Below are 13,213 nucleotides of genomic sequence, written 5' to 3'. Positions count from 1 at the left end.
ATGAGTGAACAAATCTTCAGATGATTCTAACCCCCAGCTGCTAAGTCTTCCTGTTGAGGCCTCAGATTTTGTGGAGTAGTATTATCAAATCACCCCTGCTATGTTTAGTCTGAATTCCTGACCCACAGAATATTTCAGCATATAAGTGGGTGTTTTAGACACTAAGTTTTGGGGGTGATTTGTTACACACCTCTATTAACTACAACATCATGTTCCATTTTTACCTTAGCTGTTAGGAAGCTCAAATTCAAATTTAATGTTTAAATACCATAACTGTATTAGCTGTTATTTTATAATAACATTTCCTTATTTTATAACCTTGAGTGTACATTTCTATTTTATTAACGTTATTTTGTCTTTCTTTGGAAAATATGAGATGTACATAAACAACAAAATGATCCTTGCCTATCCTGTAAGAATAAAATTATAAATTTAATACCTGAATCTTCTTTCATGTCAATGTCTTCTTCTTCATTATTATCATCTATTAAAAAATAAAACAAAGAAAAACTCATATGAAAGCTAGAAACACCAGAATTCTCCAATTTGATTAATAAAAAATTGAAGAAAACAGTAGAAAAGAGAGTGTTAAATTACGCCTTTCTACTGTCTTATATTATCATGCTAAATTAAGAAGAAAGTGTACACATTAGAGCACAATTTAACACCTAGGGTTTACATTTCCTTTAAAAATTATTACATATTTATAATAAACTATATATGAAATAATTTGTTTTACTTATCAAAGTTATGTATGGTCACTTCGGTCATTTTAATTCTTAAAAATATCAAAATCACAGATTTTAAATGTCACATTTTCTGCATTTATTAAAGGTATGTATGCTCACCTCAAGTTTCTGAGAAAATGCAGGCATCACTATTTGGTTGTAGGCTGACAGAATGTCCAACCCCTGCACTGCACCAGAAAAAGTGCCTGTTTGCTACACATGCAAATCCACACCTTTAACCATGTGCTTTCACGTGCTCCCACCAGTTGCTCCATCCCCATTTAACTCCCCTCATCTCATCTCCCATTGTAGGTTCCTTTAACTGGACACAGATGTGTGCTTCCTCTGCCTGCTGAATGACATATTTGCTTTTCTGAACTAATATGTGTTATCATCTCTTCTCCTTAAGTGTTCCTCACATCTAGGAGGTGCCAAATCCTGTCCTATTTCCATGTTTCTTCTTCTATGCTCACATTATTACAACCCAAATTCCAGCTCTCAATGCCATTCACCTTCCCTGTTTTGTGGTTTCCCAACTGCCCTTTTCTTCTTCCCACTTCTGACACCAATTCCTTTTACACATAGCTGCCAAATTAATCTTGAAATACAATTCTGATCTTGTTCACAACCATTCAGTGACTCTTCTCTATCTAAGGAGAAAAGTCTAGATTCTTTGGGGTAACACTCAAGGCCAACAAGATCTGGTTCCAAACACCTTTCTCAGCTTCACTACCACTGTTCCACTCATGCGGCCACCTACACACATGACAACACTTGACCTTTTTCCCAATTTTTTAAGGTTTCCTTTAGCTTCCCATACTTGCCTCAGTCCTGGAAGCAATGCTTTTCTCCACCTCTGCTCACACTCATCCTTCCAGGCCAAGCTGAGGCACCATAACATTTGCTCCACCCAAGTGTGAATGAATAGTGTCCCCTTTGGTACCTTATTTTTACTGCCTTCTGAGTAGGACTTTAAGGACCTTTAGGCTGAGATCTGCATACTGGCCCCTATACCCACTCATTTACTAGGTATCTGATCTTGGAGAAATTACCTAATATTCCTGACTTTCAGGTTCATCAGCTGTAAAGTGGGATAATAACAGTGCCTCCCACAGAGAGGTATTATAAGGATTAAATTAGATAATACCACATAAAGCACTAGGACAGCTACTGAAACATCATTAAGTGCTAAATAATAGTTATTATTACCATCAAATCCCACAGTCTTGTTACTTGTTAACCTACCTGTCTTCCATAGACCCATTTCTAGGTCATAAATTCTTCAAAGATAAAGCTTATGTCTTATGTTCCTTTGTATTCCCTGGCACCTAATGCAATTTGTTACACAGTAGAATCAATAAAGAAATTTCTGCTGAATTACATTTCTGACGTTTTTTGTTTTGCTTTGTTTTTTACTTTTCTCTGATTTTTTATTAGTCAAATTGGAGAATTCTTATGTTTATATTTCTAAGTATCTCTTACATATTAGGACAGCATGTATCTAGAAGATAGCCTGTAAACAATAAGGATTCAATAAAGATTTGCAACTTCCTAGCCAAATTTATTCAATATGGCACTCTTCTAAGTATTAATTATTAATGACGATTAGAGATATACTAGTAGGAATGGGAAATGCCTTTAATTTGAGGTGTTACAAGGGTAATTCTTGATGGTCACAGATAAATTTTAAAGAAGTAAATTTTCTTCCGTTCAGACTGTTAGAAACAGTGATCTTCTGCATAATTTCTTTCTTTCATTCTTTCTATGAATATAATTTTAGGAGGAAGAATAGCTATTTCTTAGAAATGTGATTTTCTAACCAAATGATTATCTAAATGCTACAAAGTAAACTCTTCACAGATTCTTTTCTGAACTTAATATATTTAAACAGAATTTTATTTTCCAGAACTCACTAAAATATCTAGAACCATCTCTATGACAACAGACTCTCTGGAATCTCAGAGTGGGATGGAAAAGAGTCTGTACAGTTTCTAGGGGAAAATAAAGGAAACGTCAAAGATCTCTCTGATTGTCCCCCAGGTGTCCATCTGTCCTTCTAACAAACACTCATTGGTAGCTTAGTAGGTGCAAGGCTTGGTGTTTGGGGAAACAGAAAATACAAAGATGAATCAGACACTTAAGTAGAAACTTATCTAGAAACTTATCAATAGTAAGGAAACTAAGACACACAGAGAAATTTGAACATATGGTAGGGAATAGTCAGTGCCATTACAAAAGGTACCAGATGAGGGACAGATGCTTCCAGTCAAGGCTACTGGGAAGGGTTCTCAGAAATGTGACATCAGAGCTGATATTTGAACTTTATAGACTGTACTGATAGCATCATCCCCAGAATGTTCCCAAGGTGTTGAAGGATCAAACTTGGTGTTATTATTCATTCATTCATTCACTCATTTCACTCATTCACTCACTCACTCATTTATTCATACAGAAGTTAAGAATAAATCCAGGACCTATATTCAGACTGCTTGGGTTCACCTCCAGGCCAAACCATGTATAGCTGGGCAAACTTGGGCAAATTATGTAAACCTACTCCTCAGCTTCCTCATCTGGAAAATAGGGTTAATAAAATTACCATTCTTCTAGAGCTGGTAATACATGTAAAGTGCTTACACAGAAGGAACAATCAATACTGGCTGTTACTGTTATCATGTCATTATGATTACTACTTTTACTACCTAACCATTTATTGGCCAACACCATGTGCCAGAACTATGCAAGGCCCTGGAGATACAAGGTGACACTCCCTTCCCTCAAAGAGCTCACAAAGAAGTGGGTGGCATAGAAAAGTAAGACAACAATCAGAGGAAGAAGTAACAGATTCTCTGATGCAGGTGAGCAGAAGTTCTATTGGGAAACAGAGAAGAGGCAGCTAAGTCAGAGAGAAGGTCTATGGATGGTTTCCAGAAGAAGTGAGGCTTAAGCTGAGTCCAAAGGGTGAGCTGGAGTTAGCTAGGGGCAAGTGAAAGCTGCAGTAGGTTCCCCAGTAGGTGTGGGTGCCCTGCCTACACCCCTTGTTCCTTCACGCTTCAGTGCTTTGCCAGCCTGACCTCCAGCCACCAGCCCCTGGGTATCTTTGCCTGAGGGCTTTCTCTGAATTGCTGTGTCATGGAATTACCATGCCCCACCCCAGGGCAGCCTTTCACAAAATGACTGACAGGATTTGCATATAAGGCCTCCAGCTCCCTTACTGAGAAGGTGGCATGTTCTACACTGTCTCCTAGAATCTCCCCAATCCCAACCATAGGATTGAGTCCCAGTGGTCTAGTGGTAATGGGCTTAAAACTTAACATTATTGCCTTCCTTCCCTTCCCTGCCTTGCTTCTCCACTCCTCTGCTGCTGTTTCCTGATATTTTCTCTCAAATAAATGATTTCCACTTGAATTTGTGTTTCAAGTCTGCTTCCGGGGTGGGGTATGGGTATTCAAACTAAGACAAGGGTAATCGCTCTCAAGCAGAGGGAAAAGCAGCTAAAAACACCTGGATATGAATAGCCAAGATGCTTTTACGGAAATAAAACTAGCTCTGAATGGCTGAAGGGAGGAGTTATAGGAGGAACTATGGTTAAAGTGATCTGTTCTAGCTATCAAAGGATCTTCCATGCTCCGTGCTGAATATGATGGTTAATTTTATGTATCAACATGACTGGACCAGGGAGTGCCCAGACATTTGCCAAACACTATTCTGGGAGTGTCCGGGAGGATGTTTCTGGATGAAATTAACATCTGAATCCATAGACTGAGTAAAACAGATTGTTCTCCCTAATATGGTTGTATCTCATCCGATCTGTTAAGGCTGACCCTCCCACAGGTAAGAGAGGACTCCTTCTGCCAGACTACCTTTGTGCTGGGACATTGAATGTTTTGTGCCTTTGAACTCAAAGTGGAACATGGGCTTTTTCTGGGTCTCAAGACTGTTGGCATTTGGACTGAAACTACACCCTTGGCCCTCCTGGTTCTTAGGCCTTCAAACTCCTACTGGAACTAGACCACCTGCTCTCCTGGGTTTCCACCTGTCGACTGCAGATCTGGGGACTTGTCAGCCTCCATAACTGTGGGAGCCAGTTCCTTATAATATATCTCTTTCCATATACATATTATTGGTTCTGTTTCTATGAAGAATCTTGATTAGTATACCAGGTTGAAGCATTTTAAATTCATCCTGAGAACTAAGCAACTTTAAGCAGAGGAATGACATACCACCTTTTGAGCGATAACATGTTTTCATGAGAAATTAACTAAAAAAAAAAATGCCTTAATATTTTGGTATTTGTGTTAAAATCGAGCAAGAGTACTTTGGTCCACAAAGTACCTAAAGTGCCATTACTTATTAATGAAATCCACTTTAGTTCAACATTATTCTATATAATGTGCTCACCTGAGCCATATTTATGCAACACATTTCTAGCAAGAATTTTTTTTCGAACAAAAGCAGGAACCAAAAGACAATGTATAAAAGAAGATGGTAGCCTATGGAAATGGGGAGTCATGCCACTCAAAATTGGGAAGCAGTTAAGAGATGGATAGAGCACGGGCAGAGACTTGCCCTTTTTAACAGTTCTTCAAACATCATACTTCTTCATTAGAGGACAAAAATAAAAGGCTCCCAGCCAGGGACTTCCCTGGTGGCGCAGTGGTTAAGAATCTGCCTGCTAATGCAGGGGACATTGGTTCGAGCCCTGGGGTAGGAAGATCCCACATGCGCAGGAGCAACTAAGCCCACGCACCCCAACTACTGAGCCTGAGCTCTAGAGCCCGCGAGCCACAACTACTGAAGCCCACGCGCCTAGAGCCCGTGCCCTGCAACAAGAGAAGCCACCGCAATAAGAAGCCCGTGCACCACAACGAAGAGAAGCCCCTGCTCCCTGCAACTGGAGAAAGCCTGCACGCAGCAAGGAAGACCCAACACAGCCAAAAATAAATTAAAAAAAAAAAAAAAAAGGTTCTCAGCCAGAGTGATACCATTTCAAAATAGAGAGCAATCCATCAGCTGTTATTGTTCTGTGTGTTCAGAAATGCCAATTCCAGAAAATCCCCTTTCCTTCCTCAGCAGAGACCACCAGAGACTAAGGTTCCATTTCATCTTAAGGGGCCTCTTTGATGTCAGTTTCAGAATGGATACAATTTTTATTCAGTACATCATTCTCTGTCAGATTATCCTATTGAATTCTGCACAAAAAGTACAAATATGACTAAAGTTCTTATTTTGGTCAAAAACAACTTTGAAAAACAACTAGTTTCCCATGAATAACCAGCTTTCAGTAACACTTAGCTTTATACACTTCAGAAACTCCTTCATAAGGAAGCATGTAACCTACTTTAACGTCAATCTACTTCATCTTTTATGGGAGACGGAGTTACTATGAAAGACTTGTCTTAAAGATATCTGTCTTCAGAGAAGCAGCTCATTTCTCAGTAACAAATAGTCCCACACTTCTTTGAAAAACAAAGTATACCATGGGTTTTGCAACGGCTTGGGACGTGCCTTACTCCTGTACTTGCCTAGAGTTCCCATCATTAATGCAGTCTTTGGGGGAAGTAAAAAGAATAAAAAACAGACTACAAAACCCCACAGAACTTCAGTCTAAAGTGTGGTCTCTGGACCAGCAGTATCATTATCATCTGATAACTTGTTAGAAATGCAAATTCTTGGGTCCCACTAAAGATCTATTGAATCAGAAATTCTGGGGGAGGGATCAAGCACTCTGTTTTAATCAGCCCTGCAGGTGTTGTTCATGTAAGCTGATCTTAAAAAGTACTATTTGTGCGCTGGAGAGGAGAATCATTGAAAAACAGTAGCTGTCTCGTTTTATATCCAAGCTGAGATAACTTGGATGTCTAACCAATACTGATGCTGGGAAGGGATGCCCACACCACACGGTTGTTGAGAGTAAGAAACAATTATTCTCTTTATTAGATATATGTGCTTGAAATCACCCAGCTAGCACATAGCTGGAGGGCACCGTTATCATGGTCCACGGCCAGGACCCTTAGATCAGCTGAGGGACATGTACATGGATGGAGACTAGCTCTAGCTTTAAATAGGCCTGTGGGTTGCATGGAAAAAGGAGTGTATTACAAAGGAAAAAGTTACCCTCATGGGCTATTAAGGCAGCCTCTCCACTCCCAAGGGGGAACAAAAAACCGACAGGTACTTGAAATAGATCATACAATATCCTCCTCAAAATTTCAGGGACACCCACATATATGGGCAAGTCTGTCAAGCAGAACTATTGAGATGATCTTCTTCTGGCTTTTATTTCATGTGCATCCAAGTCCTCTCTCTTAATGCTTGATTTTCATACCACAGGCTTCTTCTGTATCCCTTATCTTTTAAATAATTCATTATCCAAGGCTTCTAGGAGCAATTTGTATTTGCAGAGAAAAGAAATATTATTAGCAAAACTAAAGTGCTCCAGGCTTTTTAGGATTTCCATGAAGTAAGGAGGATATGGGAATCCTCATGGCTTCTTGAAAAACTTGACAAAGCAGAAATTCCAAGCAATGAATGACTGATAAAGAGGAATTCCTCAAAGTGAGCATCTTGCCATTACGTTGAAAACTAGGACCCTCTGGACCTAACAAATTGCTAACTCCACTTTATGCAACGTCGTTGAGAGGGTCAGGAGAAAGTTTTTAAAAAGCCAAAATTTTTTTTTCTCCTCTTCCCCCCACCCCAAGCTGGTCCTTGGTCTAGAGGAACACTCAAATCTCATTACTTTATAAATAAATGAATAAATAAAAGGCATTGCTTAGAAAACTGCATGGTTCTGCTGTTCCTGGCTTGGCCACCTAGGTACATGATGGTACCAATTACTGAGATATGGGGTTCCGGAGAGGGAAGATGGGGTGAGGGGGGAGACTTTGGATTTAGTTTTAGATGTGTTGAGGGGGAGATGCTGAGGGACTCCTGGCTGGAGATGGCCCTGTGCAGTGAGGATACCAGAGAGGGCTGGCAGGAAAAGAATTGGAGGACAGAATGGTCAACAGGATAAAGGCTGCCCAGGCAAGTAAGATAAAGGTTGCAAAAGGTCATGTGGAGTCATGTGATCAAATATGCACTGGTTTCCATAACCACACTCCACCCATTGAAGAGGTTCTGATAACCTCCACAAGGACAGTGGCGGTAGCAGGGTAGAGAGAATTGCATGATTGCTGTGGACTACAGAGTGAATAGCAAGTGAAGGAGACAGACAACTTTTCAAAGACCCATGGCCGAGATCCCACTCCTGGGCATATATCCGGACAAAATTATAATTTGAAAAGATACATGCACCTCAATGATCACAGCAGCACTATTTACAATAGCTAAGACATGGAAACAACCTGAATGTCCATCAACAGATGAATGGATAAAGAAGATGTGGTACATATACACAATGGAATACTACTCAGCCATAAAAAAGAATGAAAATAATACCATTTATAGCAACATGATGGTTTTAGAGATTATCATACTAAGTGAAGTAAGCCAGACAGAGAAAGACAAATACCATATGATATCAGTTATATGTGGATTCTGACATATGACACAAACGAACTTATCTATGAAACAGAAACAGACTCACAGGCATAGAGAACAGACTTGTGGTTGCCAAAGGGGAGGGGCGTCAGGGAGGGATGGATTGGGAATTTGGGATTAGCAGATGCAAACTAGTATATATATAGGATGGATAAGCAACAAGGTCCTACTGTATAGCACAGGGAACTATATTCAACATCTTATAATAAACTATAATGGAAAAGAATATGAAAAGGAATATATATATGTATAACTGAATCACTTTGCTGTACAGCAGAAATTAACACAACATTGTAAATCAACTATACTTCAATAAAATAAATTTAAAAAAACTCTATTATTTGTCTTTATTCTTACTTCTGTGACTTATTGGGAATTATTTCATTCATACACTATTCCTCGAAAGTTATCATTACTTTTTCCTGCATTTGCCTCAATGTTTTCAACTACAGAACAGAAACCAGTCTACCCAGGATGTTCCAAGGGTCTTTCAAAAGCACCTTGTAGGGGTTTTTGTAAAGATGCCTATAGCATCCTCCCTTCTCCCAGCAGCATTTTGTCTTATCTTTTTAAAAATTAATTAATTAATTAATTTTTGGCTGCATTGGGTCTTTGTCGTTGCGTGTGGGCTTTCTCTAGTTGTGGCGAGCAGGGGCTCCTCTTTGATGCGGTGCGCTGTCTTCTCATTGTGGTGGCTTCTCTTGTTGCAGAGCATGGGCTCTGGGCACATGGGCTTCAGTAGTTGTGGCTCCCGGGCTCTAGAGTGCAGGCTCAGTAGTTGTGGTGCACAAACTTAGTTGCTCTGTGGCATGTGGGATCCTCCTGGACCAGGGATCGTACCCTGCATTGGCAGGTAGATTCTTAATCACTGGAGCCACCAGGGAAGTTCCTTGTCTTATCTTTTATCAGAACTTCCTAATGAGATCAAACTCTGCTTAGTCAAGGCTTGTGTTCCCAGGTCTTTATTTGTTCTGCTGTTTACCAGCATTTGCTACACACACTGCACATTCCCCCCGTTTGAAGAGACAGATTGCTTTCTGTCTATGCCTGCTGCTTGTTCCTGCATTCAGGTTGCTTGGTTACAGCAACACTTCACTGGATTTTCATTGAAGGCAAAAATGTGTTTGTAGCTTTTGAGGCCCATCAAGTGGAAATGGTTAGCACCCATCTCCTAAGAAGGCAATCAACTCATTTATGTCACATTACAGAAAGCATGTCTTGTATAATTCTAACCATCGATGCAATCCAGACATTAAAAGTGTACAAATGAGCACAAAAGTGCCAAGTCCCCGTAAATATTCATAATTAAAGAAAATTTTGAATTCTTTCATTCTGTAGATTTTACTATACACTGAGTGTGCCATTTAAAAATACATGTAAAATTCAGACTGGGTCAACAGCTTTGCTTGTGTTTTATTCCTTATTCAAAGACAACTGATGGATTAGTTTACTGATGCTGCTATAAAAAGTTTCTACACACTTAGTGCCTTAAAACAACACAAATTTCTTATGTTACAGTTTTGTGGGCCAGAAGTCCGACGTGGATCTAACTGGGCTAAAATCGAGACATCGGCAGGGATGCATTCCTTTCTGGAGGCTCTGGGGGAGAATCTGTTTCTTCAGCTTTCTAGCTGCTAGAGGTCACCCACATTCCTTTTAGCTGTGGCCCCCTTTCCCACAGTCAAACCCAGCAATGCTGCCTCTCTCTGAACATCCTTTCAGTCATGTCTCCCTCTGGCTCTCTGCTTTCTGCTTCCCTCTCCCAGTTTTTACGGATGCTTGCGATTATATTGGCTCACTCAGATAATCCAGGATAACATCCCTATTTTAATACCAGCTAATCAGCAGCTTTAATTCCATCTGCAATCTTATTTCCCCCTTTGCAATGTAACCTAACATATTCACAAATTCTGGGGATGAAGGCATCTTTGCGGGGTGGGAGGTGGTTAAGGCATCTTTCCTCCTATCACATCCAGTAAATCAGGAAGCAGACTGCTTTGCAAAAAAAATATCTGAGGAGTAGAACTAAGAACATTTCCATTTAGAAATAATGATGTCCTATGGGATCTAGTACATAGGATTAAAATCAAAGTCTTTTGTGAGTTTTTGGTTTTCAACTTCATTCTCTTGTATAAAAAGGTTTCTTCTTTGCTTTTTTTTTCAACCTTCATTCTTTCTTCCTTTCATCTCCCCCTCTTCCTTTCTTTCTATTCTCCTCCCCCCCCTTTTATTTTACATTTCCTTTCATCTTTCTTTTGTCTTTACTTCTACCTTTCCTCATGGTTTTGGTTGTAAAAGAATAATATATAATATCACGAAGACAAATGACAATCTGGGGAACTATTTGCAACATACATTTGAAAAGATTAATAGTTTTGATATACAAATAGTTCTTATGAATCAATAAGATAAATATGAAATAGTCAATAGAAATGTGCAAAAGATATGATTAGCAATTTCACATAAGACATTTAGAGATATAACAAACAACTGAAAAAGGGGATTAGCTATACTAGTAATAAAAGAAATGCACTTTGTTACCCATTAATTAGCTTATTTCATGTATAAAAGCGATAACATGAGAATATACACCATTGGGAAGATGGGGGTGGGGGGTGGGAAGTAAACTCTTACACACTGCTCATGAGAATGTAAACTCAGTACAATGGACTGTTTGTCCTCCCCTCAAATTCATATGTTGAAATCCCAGCCCCCAGTGAGATGGTATTAGGAGGTAAGACTTTGGGAGGTAATTAGGGAGCTAATCCCATTCATGAGGGTGGAGCTCTCATGAATGGGATTAGTGCCCTTATAACAGGGACCTCAGAGAGCTGTCTTTCCACCATGTGAGGATACAATGAGAAAACGGCCACCTGCACCTCAGAGGTGGATCCTCACCAGAACCCGACCATGGCTGCACTATGATCTCACAATTCCAGCCTCCAGAACTGTGAGAGATAAACTTTTGTTGTTTATGAGCCTCCTGCTTACGGTTTTCTGTTACATTAGCCCGAAAGGACTAAGATACCCAGGTTGTTCAACATGAGGTGTCATTGTTCATGTTTTTGACCCTGGGAGTGATGTCCCCTGAGTACATGACACTCACTCATAGGGCCGCAACACAATAGCCGATTTGACAGAAGCATCTTGATTTTGTATGCATTTTGAAAAAGTAATGCCCCTTCTAGAAAAGTATTCTAAAAAAATTGTGGATGTGTGCCAATGTTTACCTATAAAGATGTTTTTCTATAAGTGTTATCAACAGGTAGAGAATAATTTGCAATGATAATTCCACAGTTCAACAGTATGGTTTGGGGTAAACACTGGGTCCCTTAAGCTTATGTTATGGAAGAATATATAATGACATGAAAAAATGTTCACAATTTGTGGTATGTGACACACTGCAAGTTATAAGACTGCATTTCTGGTTGTTTTCCTTTTTCATTTTAAAAGATCTGAAGGATAAACAACAAAATCTGATTCATCTCTGAACTGTAGGATAAAAGGTGGTTTGTAATTTTTTCTTTAGGATTCTCTATTTTTTACTACAAATCTGTACTACTATTGTAATAAAAAGTTATATATATATTTTAAGAAGTTATATATATATATTATAAAAGATGGTCACAATCATTGAAATACCTCCTTTTAAAATTATAATAAGAAATAATCACGCATATTTTAAAATGTATCATCCTTGGTCTAGACACCACTCTGAATATTCATTTACATTGTTATTCATTCTATTTGGAAATGTCCTATTACTGTGTGTGCACAGGAGAAAACTGAAGCATGGAAAGGTTAAACAACAGGCACAAAGTCACACAGTTCTAAGGTGGTTGTCACAGGAACAGAAACCGTTTCTTGTGATAATAAGCCCAGTGGTTTTTCCCCGATAAACAGATGGTTTTGACTATGTACCAAGCTCTTCACTAGTCATTAGTTAGGTTTTTCAGATCTTCACCACCCCTGTCACCAGTGCCTTCAAGCTTGGCCTTCTGACCATTGTGCTGAAACAGCAAGAGTGAAGAAAACCTTAGCAGATCATGGCATTCTGTGCTTCATTAATACTCTTGGAAAACTGATGACTGGGGAGCAGGTTAGAAGAGGAAGGAAATGTGGATATTCCCTGTGGCTGGAGGCACATTCGCTTGTCAGAAACTCCAGCACTATTACAACAAATTGATAATGTATGACTCTTTTTAGCAGAGAGTCAAGCTTCAAACAATTGTCCACATTTTTGGGATTGCTATGGGAAGAAGCATTGCATAGTAGAAAGGATGTGAGGTCAGAAATACCCAGTTATGTGACTTTGGGCAACTGACTGAGCTTTCTTCAGCCTCTGTTCACTACCACCCCAAGAAAAGCAGATGATGAACCTATGCCATAGGGTTATTATTGGAAGGCCAGTCTCTTAGTGAGGAATGAATTAATCCTTCTTAAATACAGGATCTATCATGTTACTCTCCCATTAAAAGGCTTACTCTTATGCCCAACTGCTTATTACATGGTGATGAGTGTCAACATTTCTGAGTCAAGGATTCACACATCGAATATAACCATCTTACTTATTTCCCAGATTCTCCCATCTGAACTGCCCTTCTTCCTCAGTGTCACTTACACAACATTTGGCATCACTTCTCCGCTCCTGCTCATCCTTTAAAGCCCAATGCAGTGCCACATTCATCATGAAACTTAGCTTAACCACCCTGGTTCTCGTGTGTATTTGCCTCAGAAATCCTGGTATTATGACTATTTCAGTGCTGTACTTGATTATTTGCTGATATTGTCTTCCAGCTGTTCTGTACAATACTTGCCACTTCAGGCATCTTATAAAAACTGTATTTTAAATGCAGCCATGATCAAAGCCTTGGGCACACAGGAAGCATGTAATACTGATGGTGGATGAGAAAAACTTATAAAATGAGTGAGAAGGGTGATGA

At 39.4% G+C, this 13,213-nt stretch overlaps 1 protein-coding gene across 4 annotated transcripts in view; it reads right to left on the bottom strand.

The window, feature by feature from the left end:
• The window catches only part of MACROD2 (mono-ADP ribosylhydrolase 2), a 1,990,905-nt gene that overhangs the window by 179,904 nt on the left and 1,797,788 nt on the right, over positions 1 to 13,213 (bottom strand). For 3 of the 4 annotated variants that reach the window (XM_082359149.1, XM_082359153.1, XM_082359152.1), the window contains exon 10: positions 440 to 484. The exons of the other annotated variant lie outside the window; for it this stretch is intronic. In XM_082359149.1, the coding sequence (XP_082215275.1) occupies positions 440 to 484 (45 nt within the window). The remainder of the gene's footprint in view (positions 1 to 439; positions 485 to 13,213) is intronic. 4 annotated transcript variants of the gene reach the window in all.

Source organism: Balaenoptera borealis (assembly GCF_965194805.1).
Source record: "Balaenoptera borealis genome assembly, chromosome: 16".
Classification (NCBI taxonomy): Eukaryota; Metazoa; Chordata; class Mammalia; order Artiodactyla; family Balaenopteridae; genus Balaenoptera; species Balaenoptera borealis.
The sequence above is the reverse complement of the archived record's forward strand: the minus strand, read 5'-3'. Positions and strand labels throughout refer to the sequence as shown.